Source organism: Sphaeramia orbicularis, chromosome 24, assembly GCF_902148855.1.
Source record: "Sphaeramia orbicularis chromosome 24, fSphaOr1.1, whole genome shotgun sequence".
Lineage (NCBI taxonomy): Eukaryota > Metazoa > Chordata > Actinopteri > Kurtiformes > Apogonidae > Sphaeramia > Sphaeramia orbicularis.
Window position 1 is genome coordinate 31,115,793 of NC_043979.1, and position 22,897 is coordinate 31,138,689.

Consider the following 22,897-nt stretch of genomic DNA (forward strand, 5'->3'; position numbering starts at 1 on the left):
TGTTAAATATGGAGAAACATCCATTTGGGAACTGACACAAAAGTAACACTGGGTCTTTATGGGTTAAACCCATTCATGTTCTTTGTAAAATAGCAAAATTCACCATCATTAGACATAGTTTAATTCAAGAACAATTCTGCTGTAGTCAGTAGAGGAGGAGGTATTCAGATCATCACTTAAGACAATGAAAGTATGTACACAGTGAAATTCTCCCATGAAAACAAATGTTCTACACTGAAAACCTGACCTTACTTAGGTGAAAGTATCAGCAAATGTACTTGTGCTGTAAAATGTTTAATATGATGTTTTCAATTCATATTGCTGCTGCATTAATGTGTATTTTACTCATGGTTGAGCTCATTCATACATTTTATATACTGTTGGTAGTTTAACGTAAAGCAGTGCATCATATTCTCAATGATCATCATGTTTGTGGTGTTGCCGTCCGCTGGAACCAGTCAACTGTTTGATGAGCTCTGAAAAACACTAGCTTTTAGCTTTATGTATTTTCCAGCTGATTTCTTGCATTAAAAAAATCAACTAAACATGTTTGGAAATGGAAAAGAACAATAACTAAAGCTGTCAGACATACATGGTCGACAGAAAAGTAAAATTTGTCTGAAAGATGTGATGAAATACAAGGATAAAACTGAATAAAGTAGAAATATTTCAGATTTGTGCTCAAGTACAGCTCCACTACAGATTGTGCCCAGTAATCTATGTTATTGTTCCTTGTTTGCTGCACTGCACATACTCCAAATATACTTTTATTTCTTCCTTTTTCCTGTCTTTCTTGATTTTTTTTATTATGTTCATTATTGCTTTTTTCTTAACTGCTATAAATGTATATATCGATTCACTTTAACCTTTTTCCCTTATTCACTTACTGTGGGTGGGCTTTGACCAAAAATCTCTTTATTTATTTATTTATGTACAGTGTGTATGTATGTATTTGTTTGTCTATTGCTGTTTTTGTTTAACAATTAATTTTGTCTAATTGTTTAGTTGTACTTTCTATTATACTGATGTACTGTATTAAGTGGGGGCCAGTACTTTGTGTAGCTTTAACTATGTGGAAAAAACATGATAAATAAATTATATATATTTTTAAAAGTACAGCTCTGACTGTTGACAGTAAATACACATCATGCAAGTGCACTGTTTTGGACCCAATCTGTCACTTTCTTGGACTAAATTCAATGTATTTGTAAGCAAAGATAACACTGAAATACATCATGACATGTAGCATCAGCTGTGTGCATGTCTGTTTATGTCTGTGACTCACAGCGACAGATGAAGGGTCTGTGGTTAAAGGTGTTTCCTGCAGAATGACAGTGAAATCATCTCTGTCTCCAAACCACTGCTTCTTTACCAAAAGCTCATCCAAGGACTCCTAACCAGTGGGAGGAGGAAAAAATAAAATAAAAATAACCATTAAAAGGACTCGTTTATATCCAGTTACTTATCAGGGCAGATACTGCTCAAATTCTCAGCCACTGAAACAACCAAACAACTGATTGTAGTGAAATATATGCAGGTATTTAAGGAAAATGAATGGTGACAAACCTTTAGAGCAAGAGTTAATGCAGCCCTCTGAAGTCTGAACTCTCCTCCTGTGTTTGTCTCCAAACATGGACACATCCTATCAAACAGATTTAGTCATTAAAACTCAAAATTAGCTAAACAAATTTATTTACTCTGATTACTGTGATGTAGGATTTAAAGCAAAAGAAGAAATGGGAAAGGAAGAACAGAAAAAGAAAAAAATTACATAAGAATTAAAAAGTGCTTCAAGCATAGATAAACAGAATGAACATAAAAAGCTGAATAGAATCCAACAATAATGAGTAAGACTAAAAATAAAACCCACTTCATAAGAAACAATAATTTAAAAACTTACTTGTTGTGGAATGTGGTGTGCTCTCCGTCCCATAATGCAACACTGACAACTGCCTTCCTAAGCTGCAACACCGATAAATACAGTCAGAGACAGTACAATGTTAAATGTTTGTTGAAAATAAATGACAGTGCGTAATCTAAAAACCTACCTGAGAGTGCAGCAACTGCAAAACATCATCCACCTCTTTAACCATTTCTCTGACAGCAGACGTAACCTGCACAGACAAAACAAACTTTTAAAAAAATCTATTGAATGTCAATGTTTAGGATTTTTAGGCATTATTCTTGCTATTCTGCTGCACAGGTATGCAATTGTTTTTTTAAAATTTGTTCATCATTATTTAGGTTATTTAGTCTCTCCTGCACAAAATATATACAATTTTGTGCAGGAGAGACTCAATACCCCCAAAAGAATTCTAAAATTATCTAAACCAAATACATACAAACAATAAGAAAAATAAGGAAAAAAAAAAACATTAATTTTGCTACTGTAGATTATAGCAAGGTAATATGACTGAAACACATCAAGTATAGAGTATATACCCATTTGTTATCAACTTGTGTCAGAAAAAGTGTTTGAACCAATCAATGAAACTTCTGTTTTTTTAGTCCTACTAGACAAAGTTGATCCTTCTTAACAGTAATTCCTCACTGATGCTAGTTAATGTTACCTGCTGCTCACAGATGCAGAGCTGATCCACTCGGACAATGACGAGTAACAACTTCCAAGAATCCTACAAGAATAGAAAAAAATATCAGTCTACTAGTATTCTGATATTCTTATCAAATCCAGTCTGTTTTTTAAGGTTTTTTTTTTTTAGTCTGTTCTACTGTCTTGTTTTGTTTTTTGTCTTCTGGTTTTTATGGTCAAACGATCAGCAGTTTATTCACTTCTGATGCACTTTTGTGGATTTATGAGCTTTTCTTTTCATCGTGTTTAATTATTTGCATTCTTACCAAGCAATTTGTAACAATGCTCTTTACTTTATTCTACTTAAACACTTGACCCAGTGGACCATGTGCAATGAACAATGTATTCTGGAAACTACTTCTCTGCATGCATCGTACATATTATTGAGCTATATTTTATTATTTATATATTGTGATTATTGTATGCCATTCTTTTTGCACTGACATGGAACAGTACAGCAATTTCATTATAATATTGTACAAAGTATAATTCTACAATGACAAAGAGTTACACTACCAGGCAAAAGTTTGGACTCACCTGGTTTTTCTTTATTTTTATGACTATTTCCATTTAGTAGATTTTCACTGAAGGCATCAAAACTATGAATGAACACATATGGAATTATGTAGTTTAAAAAGGTGGGACAAAACTCAAAGCATGTTTTATATTTTAGATTCTTCAAAATAGCCACATTTTGCTTCTATTACTGCTTTGTGCATTCTTGGCATTCTCTTGATGAGCTTCATGAGGTAATCACCTGAAATGTTTTCCAAAAGTCTGGAAGGAATTCCAAATGATGCTGAGCACTTGTTGGCCATCTGTGGTCCATCTCATGTCATTTAAATAAGAAAGTGAGTCCAAACTTTTGCCTGGTAGTGTACATTACTTTACTTTACTTTATTTTATTTTACCTGGTTGTTCTGAAGGTGATGGGACACATCTTTGGCCTGCTCCATCAATGTGCTGAAAACCAACCGAAACATAAAAAAAGAGCTTGAAAAACTAAAACCATCAAGTCACAAACACTTTCTCACATGTTATAAAGTGCCGCCTGTACCTGTGAGGTAAAACCTGAGGAGTATAAGGGTTGTTCTCATCTGAGAGGGGGTTGATCAGTGCAGGATTGAAGAGGCTCATCAGCTCTGAAAGAGACACAAAAAAACAACTTTTAAACTAAAAACCAAAGCTGATTAACACATATGAGGTGAAACTTTTTTTTGCCTCTTTAACTTAATACTAAATAAAGAGTGGCATATACTAAAAAAACAGCCAAATATTCTCAAATATAGTGTCATGTATTGGGAAACATCTTTTACAATGAGGAGTTTAACCACTAAAAATTACAGGGGAAAAAAATGTGTTGAAATGTAAACCAATTACATTTATTACAAGGAAGGAAAACAGATTTTTGAGATCAACCTCATTCTGTCTTCTGTCTAGAGCCATCATAAGAGGGAGAAAAGTGATGATAATTGGTTTTGGCTTTTTTGGCTCATTGTTGGTATGTAATTATTGATGAAATATATTGTATTATAACTTCTGTGGACTATCATTTAGATAGCTGCTATGTGTAATACACATCAGCTTTCCTAATCTGTTTTCTATCTGTTATTTACATTACTAGGACTCTAAATAGATGTAACTTTATCATTAAGGAATCAAAAGTTATGTTATGTTGTATATATGTGAGATGGGAGTGAGATTTAATAAGTTTTCTTCTTCCCACTCCTTCTTGAGCAGTACATATTGAATCTATTTTGTTATTACTAGTGTACATGGCAATTACTATATTGTCTTGATCACCTTTATCTATTAATTGATAAATAAAGGTGATCAAGACAATATAGTAATTGCCATACTATGGTGTAAAGTTTTCTCCATCAATCAATCAATCAATCAATCAATCAATCAATCAATCAATCAATCAATCAATCAGTAATATCTATGCAAAATACATTTTAATATAATGTTTATGTGTATGTGTATTTGTATGTTGTATATATTGTAAAAAAAAAAGTGTATGATATTGATAATTGAAATTTAAAAAATTATTTGATATTAAATTTTTATTAAATATTATTTATTCAATTTGATATTTACTTTTGCTGTCCATCTGTGACATTGCCATTTGCTGCCATTAGCCAGTTGATGTTGTCAAAACTCTTGCTTATTAGGTATGATAAAATATTTTTTTCCTCTAACCAATTATTAGGTTGTAAAATAGAGGGTATAAAGATTTACACTGAATACATTTTAGGATGATAATGTCGTAGAAACTTCTGAGAACTTTGTTATTCTTGCAAAAAAATAGACATACATTTTTTGTCCATCCGTGACGCAGTAGTTATTGATATTTTTTATTTAGAAATATTTGAAACTAAATTTGGCCCTTTGAGTATGTTTAAGATGGCATTTAGACCTTTTGAATTATGTGTAATATTTGTCTTAAACTTGTATGGTTCAAAAGTTATGAGAGAAATACATTAATGTATTTGCTCTGTTATTGGTTCCTTGTACACCTAAAAATGTTTTACTTTTTCTTTTCTGCTGCTCGAAACAAATAAATGAATGAATTGGAAGGGTCCATGACTGAAAGGGGCCTTGGAAAATAGTAGAACATCCATCCAAAAAGTAAAACTATATTTTACTTGTATTTGTAAGTCAATGTAAAAAAAAAAAAAAAAAAAAAAAAAAAAAAAAAAAAAAAAAATATATATATATATATATATATATATATATATATATATATATATATATATATATATATGTATATGTGTATGTATATATATATATATATATATATATGTATATGTATATATATATATATATAATTGTGATTATTAGAAAACATATTACATTTTCTTATAATGAGAAAAAAAAGAAACACGCCTGACATGATTGTTATTCATTATAAAGACTCCAATTTTACTGCTTCCTTGAAATTCCGTTTTTGCAGTGTACATTTAGCACCTGTTGAATATTATTGAACTGCCAACACACATTTGATACTCATCTGTGCAATTTAACAAAAAAAAAAAAATGCATTACAAGATTAGACCGTTTCATCTTTACATATTCATCCTGAGAAACCACATGTGGAAGCACACATTGTGACCTTTTATGCCACTCAGTTATTATCCGTATTATGTACTTGCAGCTCTTTTTACTTTATGAATGGCCTTCAGAGATAACAAACCAGCAGCGTGCTAGAAGTGCATTGAGGTTCATTGCTCCAGATGACCATTTAGTTTAGATATTAGTGTCATAAAGATAGTGCACGGTAGTGTAATAGATGATAATATCAACCTTTTTGATTTAATTATAATGTGTTTGCTGAGTGGATCAGTTCTAATCGAAGAGTTGGTGACAGTGAGAGGTTCATCAGCAGGAAAAAATACATGTTATATGATAATAACACACTGAAAAAACTTTTTAACACTTCCAAACATATATTACACCAAACATATATTACATTCAAAATTTGTAGTATTTGATAATACTGCAGTCTTTATTTATACCACTTTTTTTAGTAAATGAACACAAGCAGCTCTTTTTCATTAACTGCACTCTGTCATTATTATAATCTGTCCTAATGGTTTATTGTCAATTGTAATAGTATACAATATAGTTTTATTGCTGCTGCACAAGAGCAGATGTCGCCACAGTGTTGATGTACATAAAGCTCTCTATATATCTGTCAAATAGATGAAAAATAAGGCTGTTTTGGTAAATATTACTTATGGTAATAAAAGAATTACTTACCTTGGAGTCTTGACGTCACCACAGAAAGCTCAGTGCTGCAGAAAATGTAAAAAGACAACAATGTGAGTCTGTGCATGTTGAATTACTGTGTGTTTGTATCTTCCAGGTAATATGTGCTCACCTGTGCATGTCGAGTCCGATCGAGGAAAACACGGCCACATCTGCCGGCCTCACACCGTTAACTTGAATAAAGAAGATCAGAATTTACAATACTGACTTATGAAACACAAAAAAACAAAAACAAAAATGCAAGCTATGCAATATGAATTAGACTCAAAAACACCTAAATTTTTTAAACTATGTACTGATTTCTGTCATCTTTTGCATGATTTATGCCATTAGTGTACCTTGGAAATCTATGAAAAAAAGATTTTGTCATAAAGAACAAGTCTTTTCCGTTTATCTGTTACAATTGAGAAAATCCATTTTCACTGTTGATTAAATTTACAGCCAACAAATTCAGGCTTTTACCATTTGCAGGAGGCAGCTGAGAGGGAAACATCTGTTGGCAAGGCAGTCCAATCACTAAAAGCATGAAAAAAAAAATACTTTAATTGGACAGAATAATTATACTTTGACACAATTAAAAGCTTTAAACGCATTCTGCAAATTCATTCTGCTGTCTGTTGAGTCAAAAGGAGTTAAACACCAATCACAAACTGTTACAGTTTTATGTAAAATGTAGTTATAACACATTATATTTAAGCTTAAAGCATTGTCTCCTTGTTTATTTTGAAATATTTGTGATTAAATTATGACACGTTTCACAATCACCACAAATCTTATACGCCAGTGAGTATAAATATGCTACAACATGATCCAATTTCATATAGGAGAGAACATATTTGTCCAATTTTACAAACTGCAATGTTAAGGTAATCAAACAGAGTAAACCTGTTGTCCATGTGAGTCCCAGCAGTGTGAACAGAACCAACTGTGAAAACATCCTTTTTTTTTATTTTGTCAGATTTTCTTTTTTTGTCTTTATGGATCTTTTCTGCAGTCCTGTCCTCCCAGAGCCTCTCTGTCAGATGGTCAGTGTTCCTGTGTCATGATCAGTTAAACTCAAGTCTACTATAGACATCATAAACCTTCACAGAGGGCGGGACTGAACCGACATGTTCAAAGGACACGAGGGTTTATGATGAAATTGTGACACTGATAATGTCTCGATTAAAATTTATCATATTAAAAGTGAGAGTGGACTTGGATCTAACACAGTGGAAAATCTAATCTGGGTTTTGTACATATATTACTTTCACTTCAATCTTTATTATTATGTTATTATTTTATTATATAAATAGCAACTTTAAATATATCTATATTTTTATGAAATATAAAAAGAGTCCTGCTGTTACACTTCAAAATATTAGTCCTTTTAATTTGATCTGTGAGATAATAAGAAAAGTGAAGGTTTTCTTGGTTTATGAAGCTCCAGAGCACAAAACGTTCATGACATGAATCAGATTTTTATAGAAATTATCTGCAAATCTTCACTGAAAAGGAATTACTGTGAAAATACGCACTTATAATCATTCATGTCAAAAGTGCCAAATGGAAAAAGCATCACTGTCTCTGCTTAACATGTAGAATATTATCATCGTAAGTAAGTAAATTTGTGTCTTCCTGTTAAACGTAGATAAAGCCACTGACTCAAGCCTCATGGAATTAATAAAAAAATCTGATTTTGAATCTAACTTTTAGCAAAATAAATAAATAGCTAGTGTGTTTTTACCTTATATATACGTCCTTGGCATATTGACCTGACCTCTCCATTACAACAACATAAAGTCAGGAGTTATATCACTGCTCAGGTTGACTGTGATTGCTTATTTCCAATAACCAGCAGATAGTGTGACTTGGCACCACCACAAGCACAAAAACAGATCTCAAAGTAAAAGGATTATCTGGGTTATTAGTACTATAACTCTGCAGTTTTCTGAAAAATATGGAATAAAACAAATATAAATTTAATTAACAGAAACTAACTTTGATTTTGGAGGTCAAGTCACTGTACAGGGTGGGGAAGCAAAATTTACAATGAACATTTAGTTGTTTTTTCTCAGCAGGCACTACGTCAATTGTTTTGAAACCAAACATATATTGATGTCATAATCATACCTAACACTATTATCCATACCTTTTCAGAAACTTTTGCCCATATGAGTAATCAGGAAAGCAAACGTCAAAGAGTGTGTGATTTGCTGAATGCACTCGTCACACCAAAGGAGATTTCAAAAATAGTTGGAGTGTCCATAAAGACTGTTTATAATGGAAAGAAGAGAATGACTATGAGCAAAACTATTAGGAGAAAGTCTGGAAGATACTATTAAAGAAGAATGGGAGAAGTTGTCACCCGAATATTTGAGGAACACTTGCGCAAATTTCAGGAAGCGTGTGAAGGCAGTTATTGAGAAAGAAGGAGGACACATAGAATAAAAACATTTTCTATTATGTCAATTTTCTTGTGGCAAATAAATTCTCATGACTTTCAATAAACTAATTGGTCATACACTGTCTTTCAATCCCTGCCTCAAAATATTGTAAATTTTGCTTCCCCACCCTGTACATTGCCTAACAATAAACAAAATAAAAAGGAAACAATAAAACACAGACCTTATACGTATACACAACAACAAAAAATACAGAAGATAACCTGTACGCCTCTCAGGCTTTTATTGCACAACACAGATAGCACTTTGCAACACACTAGAGAGTACATTCAATGGATTCTGATTGTTTTATTTTAAAATGTTTTCTTGTTGCTTTCAGTTTGCAGCAGATGTGCCTACACCTCCAAAACAATCAGGTAAAATAAAGTAAGTATTGAGTTTAACGCTGTTAATAGATCAAGGCCATCGCTTCACAAGAATAAAACATGATGAGAAATAACAAACAATACAACAACAAACCTTAAAAACACAACAAAAATATGGATCATAAGGTCATTAAAGTGCTTCATAAGAGTAAAAAAACACTAACATTAAATACAGACTTTATGTACAAGAAAGACACTGCTTTTGGATTAAAACTAGAATAGACAAACAGAAAAGAACTTTCACTTGGGGGAAATATAGACAATTTTGCAAACAATGTGAACTCTATGAGTACAATATGTAAATACGCCTGATATACAACTGGATTTTCTTTTATCTATCCTCGTACTGATGTCCACTTATTAGTGTGTAAACAGTGGAGGGTACAGGAAACACTTATTACCTCCGCCAAGGAGGTCATGTTTTTGTTGGCGTTGGTTTGTTTGTCTGTCTGTTTGTTTGCAAGATAACTCAAAATGTTATGGACGGATTTGGATGAAAGTTTCAGGAAATGTTGATACTGGCACAAGGAACAAATGATTAAATTTTGGTGGTGATCGGGGGTGGGGGGTGGGGCACGGGGGCCCACTGATCTGCCTTGGCGGAGGTCTGCGCTCTCCGAGTGCCTCTAGTGTATTTATTAAATTGCTTTTATCAGAGAACCATAGCTTTTTGTACACACACATAGTTTTTATTTGCATATTTATTCTATCTTGTACATATTATCATGTATATATAGTGACTGTTTGAATTTATTGCTGCTGCCTGCTAAGACAATTGCATTGAAATTTCATTTTTGATGAAAAAATTTTGAATGACAAATAAAGTCTGTCTATGTCTTTACATATAGAGATATTTTATTTTTACTATTTATTGTTATATCATGCTCAATATCATGTCAACACACTACCCAAATGTGCAACAGTAGTAATAAGATGAAAATAATAATTTGTAGAAGAACCATTAGAACTGTCAGAGGAGGACTGGTGAGATGTGCAGTGGCTCAAACCATTGTCAGTATGTTTATTGACATGGTCTTAAAATGATTCAGTTCATTCAGTTTAATGCAGACACCAGAGGAACTGAGGCGATACAGGAGAAACATACTTGATATATGTACAAAATGATATAATAGAATAGAGTGTAATAGTGTATTGTATGTGTCAGTGTAGGAAAATTAACATGTTTGGGGAAGAGGTGAGGGATATAACAGAGAAATTAGCTTCCAAATGAATATTACTGGAGCCAAAGCTGTTTTTGTTTGGTTCATACGCAGAGAAACACAGTTATAATAAAAGTGACCTCAGTTTGCCAAAAAGTGTATAGAATTATTACTATTATTGGAAAAAAAGAAGTTCATAGACTAAATACTACTCATTGGATCCAGTAAATGTTGACAAGTCCTGTATTAGAGCGGATCCCCTATGTATTGAAGGGTAAAGAGCAAATGTATGAAGGCATCTGGAACCCCTTTATCTAATATGGTAAAGGATGGAGGACAGTACAGCTGACAAGCAGATGTGGAAACTAGTATTATTTATTTATTTACTTACTTATTTACCTATTTATTAGCACTTATATTAATGTTACATTTATTACAAACATTTTCAAAGAGGTTGAACTCCCTTTAATCATCTGTGAGATGCACTATTTGTTCATTATTATGTTCGTATATGCTTGAAATGCAACTAAATCACAGTGTATAATACTGGGCTACATGGTTGAAAAATCTAATAAAAATATGTTGGCAATAATTTTTGCTTGATAGAAAATTACTGAAATTGCATCCAAGTTGTAGTAAAGCTGAGGATTACAACACTATTCAAATTACTTTTGGTTGGTTTATTCTTTGCAGTGCATTGAGAAACTTGTGGACACTGTTAATTAGGGATGTAATGATTACCAGTATAATGATAAACCGTGGTAAAATTGCAGACGGTTAGTACTACCGTTTAAATTCTAATTATCATGATAACCGTGTTTGATTACCGCACTTTTAGGGGAAAAAACCCTATGTAAAGATCTGCTTTCATGCCAAATGTTTGAGTATAGTTTTTATTTATTATAATTTTGATTTTATATACCTAATATTTGGAACCAATATTCACTTTTAAAGTCTTTGAAAAGGTTTGTTACGCATCTTTGTGTTATTTATGCAAGAAATTATATACATTTCTCAAATCAGATTTTATATATTTTTTTGTGTGTTTTTTGTCCTTTTATGTTTTTATTGTAGGTTAAAGTGAAAAAATAATAGGCAGATGATATAAATGAAGTTGTGCTGAAAAAAAGATACCAAACATGGGAAAAATAAACATTTGTTTATATAGTATATAAAGGCAAAATCAAAAGGACTGAAAAATGGACAAAAAAGGCTCAGACCACTAAGGGTTAATATTTGAATGTTTCTGCCAACAGAAAGTACATTGTGCCTATTATTTGATTGTTTTTTTTTTTTTCAAAATACAACTTGGTTAAATTATTTCAGTGTGTGTATTAGTACTTTTTGAACATTTTGAGCACAATTTCAACAATACCGCAATAATAATTATAACCATGATCATTTTGGTCACAATAACTGTGATATGAAATTTTCATATCGTTACATCCCTACTGTTAATGCAGTGTTATGAATATAAAACACTGCTTTACACTGTATAGAGCTGCCTCTGCTGCAACTACAATAAAGGTGCAACAAAAAATACATATGTTTTGAGTCTCGTTGTGTGTAAATTTGTATAGCACAAGTATCGTATGTCATTTATTTCTCTAAGTTTTTTAAACAGACACCTATGGTTACTCATGAGTAAACAGGAATAACTATAATGTTGTATTTAGGGCATCTTTGCAGCCCCTGTTCTTTCTGAATTCAGCTTTTTACGTAATGGTGAGACTACAGTATCATAAAAGTGAACTATCTCTTATCTGTTCACTGATTACAGAGGTGAGGGATGGCCAAAAGGAAGGGTGAAAAAGTTAAAAAAACAACTTACTTGATTTTTACTACTAGTCACTTGACCTCGAGTCATGAGCCGGAGAACTAATACAACACGACTGCATGTTCATTGACTTACACAAACTGTTCCACACTCCTATATTGAATTATCGGTCTAAATTAGGCCTTGTCTAGACTGAGAAAAATGCAGCAGACAGTCATCTCTCCATTGTTTCCTTGTCGCTCGTATCAGATAGTGAACGCAGAGCTGTGTATACCGTCAGTGATTCACCTTTGTTGAATCATGATTTACGGTAACCCTGATGTAAGGTCATACTGTGCTGCTTTACAGTCTGTTATCTCCCTCAAGGACATTAACTCTAAATGAACCCCCTGCCAGTCATGGCTTTTATCTCCCACATCTATTCTAATCTTTGGATGAGATTAGCAGGGTTGAACATTTTGTTACCTGGACATATGCAACAATCATCATCCTGGTCCGTGCAGACAATTAAAATGAAGTAATCTGATTTCAGGACAAAAGTCACATAGGAAATTCGGCTTTAGATATACCATAGCAGAGTCTGAGATTGTGAAAAAACTTTTATACAGCTTGGAAAACATGCATTTGGGAGAAACATGTTGTCAGATTTGGGTAGAATGTGCAATTAGTGCAATATTATTATTATACTTATTTTTTTTTTACATATTTCAAATTTCTTATGGCTCCCATGTGCATATTTATTATATTTTTACCTTATAATGCATGATTTAACTGTTTTTTTTTTAAAAAACATGTACAGTGCGAGGCATTTCTTTTTTCTTTTTTTTCCCCTTGACTCAAGAGCAAAGCAACAGAAATTCCAATGTACTTGTACTGTTATGTACCTGCAAGTGGCAATCTTTATCTTTAATTATTAGAATTGGGTAAAATTAATGCAAGGTAACCAATTTTAGTATACACTTGTGTACAGGGTGGGGAAGCAAAATTTACAATGAACATTTAGTTGTTTTTTCTCAGTAGGCACTACGTCAATTGTTTTGAAACCAAACACATATTGATGTCATAATCATACCTAACACTATTATCCATACCTTTTCACAAACTTTTGCCCATATGAGTAATCAGGAAAGCAAACGTCAAAGAGTGTGTGATTTGCTGAATGCACTCGTCACACCAAAGGAGATTTCAAAAATAGTTGGAGTGTCCATAAAGACTGTTTATAATATAAAGAAGAGAATGACTATGAGCAAAACTATTAGGAGAAAGTCTGGAAGATACTATTAAAGAAGAATGGTAGAAGTTACCCGAATATTTGAGGAACACTTGTGCAAGTTTCAGGAAGCGTGTGAAGGCAGTTATTGAGAAAGAAGGAGGACACATAGAATAAAAACATTTTCTTTTATGTAAATTTTCTTGTGGCAAATAAATTCTCATGACTTTCAATAAACTAATTGGTCATACACTGTCTTTCAATCCCTGCCTCAAAATATTGTAAATTTTGCTTCCCCACCCTGTACATTTGCAAGTTTTTCCACAATGTCCACATTCTAGTAACAGTAGACTAAAAACTACACATTTTATACTAGAAAATACACTAACTCTAGCCCTATTCACCTGTATAGAAGTGTTTGATGATAAAAATACTAATTATAATGATGCATTTTATTTAATAGTACCTTGCACAACACTCATGGGCACCACGCATCGAATAAAACCAGCAATAAAACATGTAAAAAGCAATAAAGCACCGAGTTAAAAATGGATATCATAAAAGTCTGTAATAAAGGTCTTAAAAGTGTTAATGTGTGTGTGCTAATTTTAAGAGTGGGTTTAAAGTGCATCAATTCTGTGATGGATTCCAATGCACGGATATGAGTGGGATGATCCAGTTAAAACTTGATGCAGATCTCAAGTGTTTCTCACATTGGCTGGAATTGGCCTCGTGACAAACCATCACCTACATTACACTCATTTTGGGTGTAATGTAGGAGAAAGTTCTTCCATGTGACAGAAAAATGCAGTGCTGATAGATGATGGAGAAGAACACTATTACTTCACATTAATTTCATGCTATTTTACTAAAGCTAAAAATGAAGGAGCTGCTCTCTTTAAAAACACTCAAAGTCATATTTAAATGAATGGAAAATGGATAAATCTGGACTTAGATGCTTTTAAGGAACATTGTTGTTATACTTTTAGTACCTTTTGAATTATTAGAGGTGTTTAATGTATTGTTTTAGTGTGGATGTATGACTGAAATTTCTATTTTCTGTAACTTCTGCTGCTGCTGCTGTCTCGGTCAGGAGATTATTAATTTCAATGAGTTATTTTTTTCCTGGTTAAATAAAGGTTAGTAAATAAATAAATATTACTTTTTCTTCTGTTTATGTGGTTTCTTGCCCATCTGGGATTCAACTCTGACTTTGCGCAAGGGAGGATTTCAACATCTGCAATGGGACCATAGATGGACAATAGACATACAGTCATGGAAAAATTATTAGACCACCCTTGTTTTCTTCAATTTCTTCATTTCTTGTTCATTTTAACCCCTGGTACAACTAAAGGTACATTTGTTTGGACAAATATAATGATGACAACAAAAATAGCTCATAATAATTTAATTTCAGAGCTGATAACTAACCATTTTCCACGTTTTCTTGATAAGAACCAAAATTCCTTAATAGCTATGGCATTGTACTGCCCAAAACAGTGCTTTTAGGCATTCCATGTTTTCTTTTCTGTCTGTTTTAGTCACATGATACACACAGGGGTTTGTACTTGATTGCACAACCATTGCTTTAGATTACTTTTGATGGTGTAATATTTTTTTGTAATATTTTGTATTTGATAAATTCAGCACTTTTAGAGTTGGGTAAAATAAGGAGTGACTGGAAAAAAAAAAGACTTGACTGTCTTCACATTCCAACTGAACCCTTGTTCCTGTTTAGAGCAGCATCATTTCACAGAACATCCATTTATGTGAAAGGAAAGGCTCAATATGTAGTATTTAGGATGCTCCTGTGATGGAATATAATGATCATATGAAGTAATTAAAAATCTACTAGAGCTACATTAATACAATCTGAGAGTCTATGAAGGTGAAGGATTTTATTACAGCGTCTGTCACTATACTGGATAAACTGCATTGTCTTGAGGTTTTTATCTTAGATGTAAAGTTAATATGTTAGAGTACATGATAACAGGTATAGTAATAATAACTATATTATATTGATAACACTGGGTGACAAAAAAATGTTTTTTGCAAGTTGTCTAGGTTTTTTCAACCGAATTAGGACCATTTTGCACCGCTAAATCCAAAAATGACATCTGTTTTTCTCAATCAGGTCAGGGTTTTTTTTGCTAATTTGATTTTGAAAAATTTGATCTTCTCACAAAATTGATTACATTTTTGTGACTTTATCAGTTGATTTTTTTTATATAGTTCTCACCCAAAATAGGTTTTAAGAGAAAAAAAATAATTTTCTAACAGGATTCCTGTTAGGTACAATGGTGTATTCACCGCAGATGTAGCAGAATACGTCAGGCTTATTTTTGGAAGATCTTCTAGTCGAAGCCATTTCATTCACCTGTAATATTAAAAAAACCATTAATCATAAATTGGCAAAAGTAAAATCTTCAGAACTCGTTTATTGCAAGAAATATGAAAGAATTTTGTATCATATGATGTGAAAATGCCCATAAAAGTAAGCAAAAATGTTAAAAAGCCAATATGTAGCATAGTTCAGAAAGTTGACCTGATTGAGCAAAATTAATGTGATTTTTGGATTCAGCACACCAAAATGATCTTACATCAGCTCAAAAAACTTAAACAATAAATTTGTTGTTGACCAGTGTAATGTTTCTCCTGCTTGTGTGGCCAGTGAGTGATTTTGCCACCTAGTGTTGATCATATAAAACTACACAAAGGAAGAGAGAGAGAGGAAATACTACAGACTGTGTTGTTTTCAAAATAAAAGTATACACATTAATTCACATGATCAGTCTATTCTGTAAATATGTGAGGCACAGCCAGGCCTATATTCATTTGCAGACCCTGACAGAAATCTTACAGTAGTAAAAAAAAAAAAAAAAAAAAAAAAAAAAAAACATACATGAAATTAACATTACTGGGGATTATGATTGTTTTAATTGTCAAGAAGGAAGACCAGATATTTAATTTCATCTGTAGGTGCAAAGTATTTTTAGCTTTTATCCCTCATAACACATACTGTGACACTGAGCCTCATAAAAGAACATTTTCATACTTGTACGTGGCTTCCTAGTGCTCTTTGTAGAACTTTTTCAGTAATAGGGAATAAAGTCAAATTCAGCAAATGCTTGTAATTTCAGAAAACTACAGCGTCACCTGTGTCAAACAGAATGTCACTAAATTATGTAGTGTTTAGATTTTACAAACACACGATTGGTTCAAGGTAGTGATATATACAATGACTTAGTGAAAAACAGAGGTAGAACTACAAGAAACGAATTACTTGTGATTCTGACTGTCATTTGTGATTGTGTCTGAGAGAAAAATCAAAATAAGAGAAAAAAAAAAAAAAATAGAATGTAGCCAGTTATCATAAATCACTCATGTTCCATTTAAGAACAAATTTGTCACTACGACAGTTTTTTCATGTGGTCCAGTGAGTCATGTAATTTTTCCAAATTGGACCCGGAATCATTACCAGCCAAAAGTTTGCACACTACTTCTTATTCAGTTTAACTTTGTCATCATTACTTTCCACATTGTAGATTAATACCATAGTCATTGTTACATGGAAAACAAAAAAACATTTAATGAAACAGAATGTGGCATTCTAAAAGTCAGACCAATGGGGAGTTCAGGGAATAGTTTTCCAATAGCCTTGAAGGTGTTCTCAGAGATGCAGAGCACTTACTTCACCTATGTGTTGGTTGCTTTGCTATCACTCTAGCTTTAGTTTCCTTTATTGCTGACTATAGCCTTTTCATGTGACAGTTAGAGGAAAAAAAAAAAAAAAAAAAGAGGTCTAACCTGCTACTTGTCCGGTCTATTAGTGTTTTGAAGCTCTTAATTTTCTTATTTTGTTATTTACTTAATTCACTTTATTTAGTTTTTGGCTTATTTGTTTGTATGTCCAATGAGAAAACACAAAACAAAAAGGTGCTAAATGCTAAAGAATGAAAGCAATAACCATAAAAAAATAAATAAATTTTTAAAAATAAACAAACAAAAAAATAAACAAATCAAAATAAACAATTAGTAAAAAATAAATAAAAAATACTAAATTAGTAAACAAAAAAGGTAAATTAACTTTAAATTAAAAAAAAAAAAAAAAACTAAACTGACAAATAGCTCCTACAACTAATACAATGATAACCAATACATATAGGATCCAGAAAACAAAATATTTTCTTATGTGGTTTTATTTTGAAGGTTTAGACCGGAAGTAGCTGTAATGTTTGCTAACTCGTCAGAAAACAAACGCCATTGTAACAGTCTGCATCTTCTCCTGCACTTCAACAACATCAGCGAAGGAGACTGAAACAATTCTTTTACAACCAAAAGAGGAAAATAGAGTTGTTAAGAAAGACACGAAAACAGCCTGTGGTTTTCTCGAATTGTCTTCATTTATCTGCGAAAACACACTGAGGTGAGACGTTTAGCTTCGTTCACGGGCTGTTGTTTTTGCGTGTTGCTAAATATTATGTGACTTTCACACGAGGAGATTTTATTAAACTATCACCCGACTGTATTTTATGATAAAAACAACCGAAAATTCTAAAATCAGGGCTAATTCGACTATAGTATGAAGCTAGTTAAACCACAGTCGAATGTTTTTAGTGTCTTTTATTTTGCCCTTGTGATATACTAATAGGCCTGATGATGCGTTCACGTGATTTCAGTACTGTAAATACAAGCGTTACTGGCGGGAGTTTGTTTAGAAAATGTGACTACTTCTCTCTTTATTTTACAAGAGACTTTAATCTGTTTTGAAGGAGGTACTTGAGAATTTTTATGTACTTACGTAATTGTTTATGTTTACCTTACAGTTTTCAATTTTGGCTAAAGACTTAGTTCATTTCTAGCTGATATAATTATAAATTCCAATATTTACATATATGTACAAATGCTGTAGAAGAGTAGTAAGAGTAAGATTAAAACACTTGTATTTATCTATATATATATATATAATATATCAAATATGAGATCATAGTAATATAACATGACTATAACCCTAGATGTAAGAAAGATTGTCAAATATCTCTTAAACTTAGGTTTTTTGTGTTAAGGTGGAAAAACTTATGAAAATGAAACATGGGGTTTTTTTTTTATCCCAGTTTTTTGCTGCAGATCAAGAAAATATGTTGGTACTAATTGAAAATCAGTATGAAGTATACAATTGTTAATGCCCATGGTTTTTTCCTGGTTCTTTTGTTTTTTTCACTAAATATTGTTCTTACCTATAAGCAGGTAAAATGGGCCGGATCTTCTTGGATCACATTGGTGGGACTCGCCTCTTCTCCTGCGCTAACTGTGACACCATCCTGACCAACCGAGCTGAACTGATCTCCACACGCTTCACAGGAGCCACAGGCCGAGCCTTCCTCTTCAATAAGGTACTGTAGTGGCACATATGGCATTTAACCGATAGCATCACAGCATGAGAAATAACCAGTGTGACTGAAAAGTTCTTGGGTTGACGATGATGACCTTGTTGTCCAAACACTTTTTTTAAATGGTGCCTGGAGTGCTTGAAGTCTTTCATATAAAAGCTTTTCTACTAAAGGTAAAAAAAAATACATAAGTAACAAATTTTATATTATCGCTTAGATTTTTTTCCAGTCAAATGTTTTTAAAGCAGGAGCATCATGGCTTGGAAAACATGGAAACCGCATGAGCATGAATCATCTTTGGGAGTTAAAACATTCTCTTCACTGCTGCTCAGAAACAAGAGGAACCACCCATCTTTAAAGTCCATCTTTTAGTCACCAAAAACAACCTTAACTGAAAACTAGATAAAAATTGGAGCAGATCTGGCATTTGGCCTTCATCGTTAACCTATGAACTTTTCATTCTGCACTTATGTATGAGTAAATGTATTTTCACTCATGTCTATGTGGAAGCATGGCTCAGACAGTAAAATCCACATTATAATTTAAGTATAATTAAGCTCAAAATATTCTGTTTGAATGGTGAATATTATATAAATTAAATGTTAGCCCAGATATATTTGAACCTATGTATTCTCTACTTAATTGATGCATTTAAATTCATTTTTTGTAATGTTATTTATATAGTCCCTTATATTAAAACATCCATCCTCTAAAGATTAAAACATCACAGCGATGAATGAAATAAACTTAAAATAGCATCAATAAAACAATAAGATGCTAAAGATAAATAGTAAAAGTGACAAAAAAATAATAAGAGTAAATATAGTAAATAACTACAAAGTATATCATAGTTTACATAAAACTGGAAGCTAAGACAAAAAATGACTTCACCAAAAAAGTGCTCACTGCATACGTTTACACTGAAAACCTGAAACACCCTTTTTATTAAAATTCTATGACAGTGAGCCTGTTTACATGTATGCTAATACTTTGATCATTATCCGATGTCTGAAGTTATCAGATTATTCAAGTGAACATGTAAACAGCATTATCTGATGTGTTTTATCAGATAACGGGAACAATCTGATTATGAGGAATCAGATTGAACACCTAGATTTCTCCCCAATACTCAGATGTCTTTGTATACCCATTAATCTGATTTATTTCATTAATTTGCACATGTGCAAAAACAACTAAATTGTAGAAAACAGATGTGACATATTCAATAACAGGAAGTCTACTGTCACTAAGTACGTGCGTACTCCGAAAGAAATCTAATGATGGACAGAAACGTCTAAACCAGGGTTTCAATTATCATATTTCTGAAGTGTGTGTCAGATCTGATTATTACACTTATGTGATTACTCCCACTTATTGAATATTGATGTTCATGTAAATGCACTCGGTGACAGTGACAGATATGCAATTACTTACTGCAGGTGGTGAATTTACAACACAGCGAGGTGCAGGACAGAGTCATGCTGACCGGGAGACACATGGTGCGAGACGTCAGCTGCAAAAACTGCAATAGTAAGCTCGGCTGGATGTACGAGTTCGCCACGGAGGAAAGTCAGCGCTACAAGGAAGGCCGTGTCATCCTAGAGAGGGCGCTGGTGAGGGAGAGCGAAGGCTTTGAGCATGTTCCCTCCGACAGTTCCTGAGCTCAGTCTGGTTAATACTACAATGTTCAATCCCTGCTTTTCTTCCAGCAGCAGTGCATGGGCTTGCATGGACAGTGTGCCATTTGTGAGTAGTACTACGCCACTATAATATCACAGGCTGTGGGAAGTTCAAACAAGAAGTAGTGGATTTTCCCATTAGTTTAAACATCTGGGAATGTCTCGTAAACAGGACAACACATTGCTTCTGTACCCCTTTATGATCTCCTGCATTATCAGCATGTGCATAACAGGCTGTGATGTCGGTAAAATGTGTCAGAGGCAGCTGACGGAGGCAGAGGATTCACTCCTGCTGTCGTATAAGAATCTCAGTCAGAAAGGTAGTGATGTCAGGATCAGATTAAATATTAGCGGGTTGACTCAGAACAGATGAGTGGGTCATTGATGATGGCTGAGTCTGATTAAGTTGAGAGAGAGAGAGAGAGAGAGAGAGAGACGTATTCTGCAAAACATTCCTCTTCTAGCTAGTGTTAATGTGATGCTATGCTAGAACATCTTTATTTTAAATACATATTAAATTACATGTAAATAATAATAGTTGTGCGAGTATATTTACTAATAAAATAGCATTAGAAATATCAACACTTTTTAAAGGGGCAATTTGTAAGATTAACTTTCAAAAATGAACCATATTAAAATTATCAGAGGGTAGCAGATGTTTGCCAAAATGATATGGTGTCGAGTCTGTCCCAAATGTCTTATGTCTAGCAAAACTATGGGCTGTTTCACACCTGCTTGTTTGTTTTGGACATTGAAAATTCTGTGATTGATCCAAACCAAATTTGTTGACATGAAGCCTCTCTTAGACCATATCACGGACCAAACAGTTGCCCTTTGGACCAGAGGTTCTTGGACCCGATCAAACTGAACTATGGGTTGATTTGATTGATTGGCTTGATATGATTTGGATTTTCAAACCAATTACAGGATGTTACATAAGGCAACCACCGCCCAAAAAACAAGTTTGACTTGTTAACCGAATTAACAACATGCCAGTGTCACACAGGTTAACAATGTGATTATGTAATTTCTTTTATTAATGCTAAACTGATAACCACTTCATGCCTAGTCTATCCAATCAGGATTTGGAAAGACCTCATGTTTGTAGGGGACGAGGATTAGCATCAAGATGTCTAGGAAGATGTGGGGGAGCATTAAGACCTGAACTTGATACTGTCCCATTTTATGCTTTATGCTTGAGCTACATCATTACATCACTGTATTTGTTTGAAGATGATGGAAAGAGGTAAACAAGCAGTAGGCTGAATACCTGTAAGTTATAATTCTCTCAATGCTACTGTAGCTAAAGGTAGTTTGAAGATTTTGACATGATAACGTAGATATTCAAACTTAAAATCTGCGGTCAATTTAAAAAAGGCACATGACCATTTGACACGTCCCAATGTTGTCAGAGGTACGCTAGTCTACTACTTTAACTGCTCTCATTAGCTGCTAGCTGGACAGCTTGCATACCCTGCTAACTCTGAGCTGGTCTTATTGCCCAAGAACAGCCTGAGACAGTTTTAATGGTGGCGGAAACAGAAAAAGAATGGCTCCAGATTAACCACCAACTCTGAACTAGGCCTAAAACCACTTCAGATAAGCCAAGGCTAACCAATGAGTGGGCTAACTACAGTAGATATGTCAGCAACACAACATTTTGATGTCTTAAAATAACATCACACTTTTTATTTATTCACACACTGATGATTTGAAATTGTTAAAATTGATCATTTTGTTGAACGGTTTGAACAAAAAAATTATAAATTGCCCCTTTAATGCATTTAATGATATGCTCAATACCACTGTAATACAGTTTGTTGATGGGCTTGTAATTAGTCGAGGAGACAGTTTTAATATAGAGTTCAAATATATGCATTTCATTTGTACTCCCTGAAAATGGTATGAATGTCCAGATGAATATATTTTCCAACTAGGATGGAAACTAATTTTCGTCTCTTGTATTCCATTATTCTTTTGCTGCTGAACTCTACTTGTACCTACGTTATTGAACATTATTTCTGTGTTAATTTTTATATCCATGTAATTTCATTTGTTTGAGCAGATTTCACTTGTCTGCTGGCTTGTTCAGTTGAAAAGTGTATTTGTTTTTTGTTAAAAATAAAAAAATATCAAACAAAATTTAAACTGTCTGGTTTATATGCCATTTTCGGAATTTCATGTTATATTCTGTCAATGCAGTTACAAATCTATACGTTTAAAATTAGGTTTATGGTCACTGAGGGATAATTTGGAAAAAATATGTATCCAAAACTACTGAAGAAGCAGACAAAGTTCTAGATTACCAATGTAACCTCATACTACCACAAAACCAATTATACAGGGGTGTAAAATGTCTGTCACTACTTTTCTACATATGCTTTGGAACTGTCGAGTCTTAGAAGAGTTTTGAAAATTTGTTAGGACAGTTTTTGGGATTTCAAAACTTATACCAACTCTGATCCTAAAGTTTGGATTCTTCACATAAAAGCAATAATTGAAATAACCGCA

General features: G+C 33.0%; 2 protein-coding genes across 4 annotated transcripts in view; one reads left to right on the forward strand and one right to left on the reverse strand.

Moving 5' to 3' along the window:
• Positions 1-18,667, reverse strand: part of LOC115415283 (phospholipase B1, membrane-associated-like) — a 40,421-nt gene extending 21,754 nt beyond the window's left edge. The window contains exons 1-11 of one of the 2 annotated variants that reach the window (XM_030128800.1): positions 18,555-18,667; positions 6,824-6,877; positions 6,474-6,534; positions 6,353-6,387; positions 3,648-3,732; positions 3,502-3,553; positions 2,571-2,633; positions 2,049-2,117; positions 1,901-1,962; positions 1,567-1,642; positions 1,286-1,393 (exon numbers count right to left, since the gene is read on the reverse strand). In XM_030128800.1, the coding sequence (XP_029984660.1) occupies positions 1,286-1,393; positions 1,567-1,642; positions 1,901-1,962; positions 2,049-2,117; positions 2,571-2,633; positions 3,502-3,553; positions 3,648-3,732; positions 6,353-6,387; positions 6,474-6,534; positions 6,824-6,854 (642 nt within the window). In that variant the 5' untranslated portion in view covers positions 6,855-6,877; positions 18,555-18,667. Of the gene's footprint in view, positions 1-1,285; positions 1,394-1,566; positions 1,643-1,900; positions 1,963-2,048; positions 2,118-2,570; positions 2,634-3,501; positions 3,554-3,647; positions 3,733-6,352; positions 6,388-6,473; positions 6,535-6,823; positions 6,878-12,161; positions 12,457-18,554 lie in introns of those variants that run through there. The other variant, XM_030128799.1, reaches the window with a different exon arrangement.
• Positions 17,562-22,146, forward strand: LOC115415284 (protein yippee-like 5). 2 transcript variants are annotated; one of them, XR_003934789.1, is made up of 4 exons: positions 17,562-17,743; positions 18,562-18,710; positions 20,147-21,632; positions 21,986-22,146. XR_003934789.1 is itself a non-coding variant. In XM_030128801.1 (3 exons), the coding sequence occupies exons 2-3, from the start codon at positions 18,570-18,572 to the stop codon at positions 20,366-20,368; spliced, it is 363 nt and encodes a 120-aa protein (XP_029984661.1). In that variant the 5' UTR covers positions 17,562-17,743; positions 18,565-18,569; the 3' UTR covers positions 20,369-20,948. The 2 variants fall into 2 exon arrangements, 1 of the variants encoding a protein (XP_029984661.1); XM_030128801.1 differs by lacking the exon at positions 21,986-22,146 and having other exon boundaries at positions 18,565-18,710; positions 20,147-20,948.
• The last annotated feature ends 751 nt before the right edge of the window (positions 22,147-22,897 follow it).

Bases quoted from the DNA above. Each gene is read 5' to 3' on its own strand.
- LOC115415284 (XM_030128801.1), top strand. From the start codon at position 18,570: ATGGGCCGGATCTTCTTGGATCACATTGGTGGGACTCGCCTCTTCTCC. The intron at 18,711-20,146 runs GTACTGTAGTGG...TACTTACTGCAG, and splicing joins GAGCCTTCCTCTTCAATAAG to GTGGTGAATTTACAACACAG.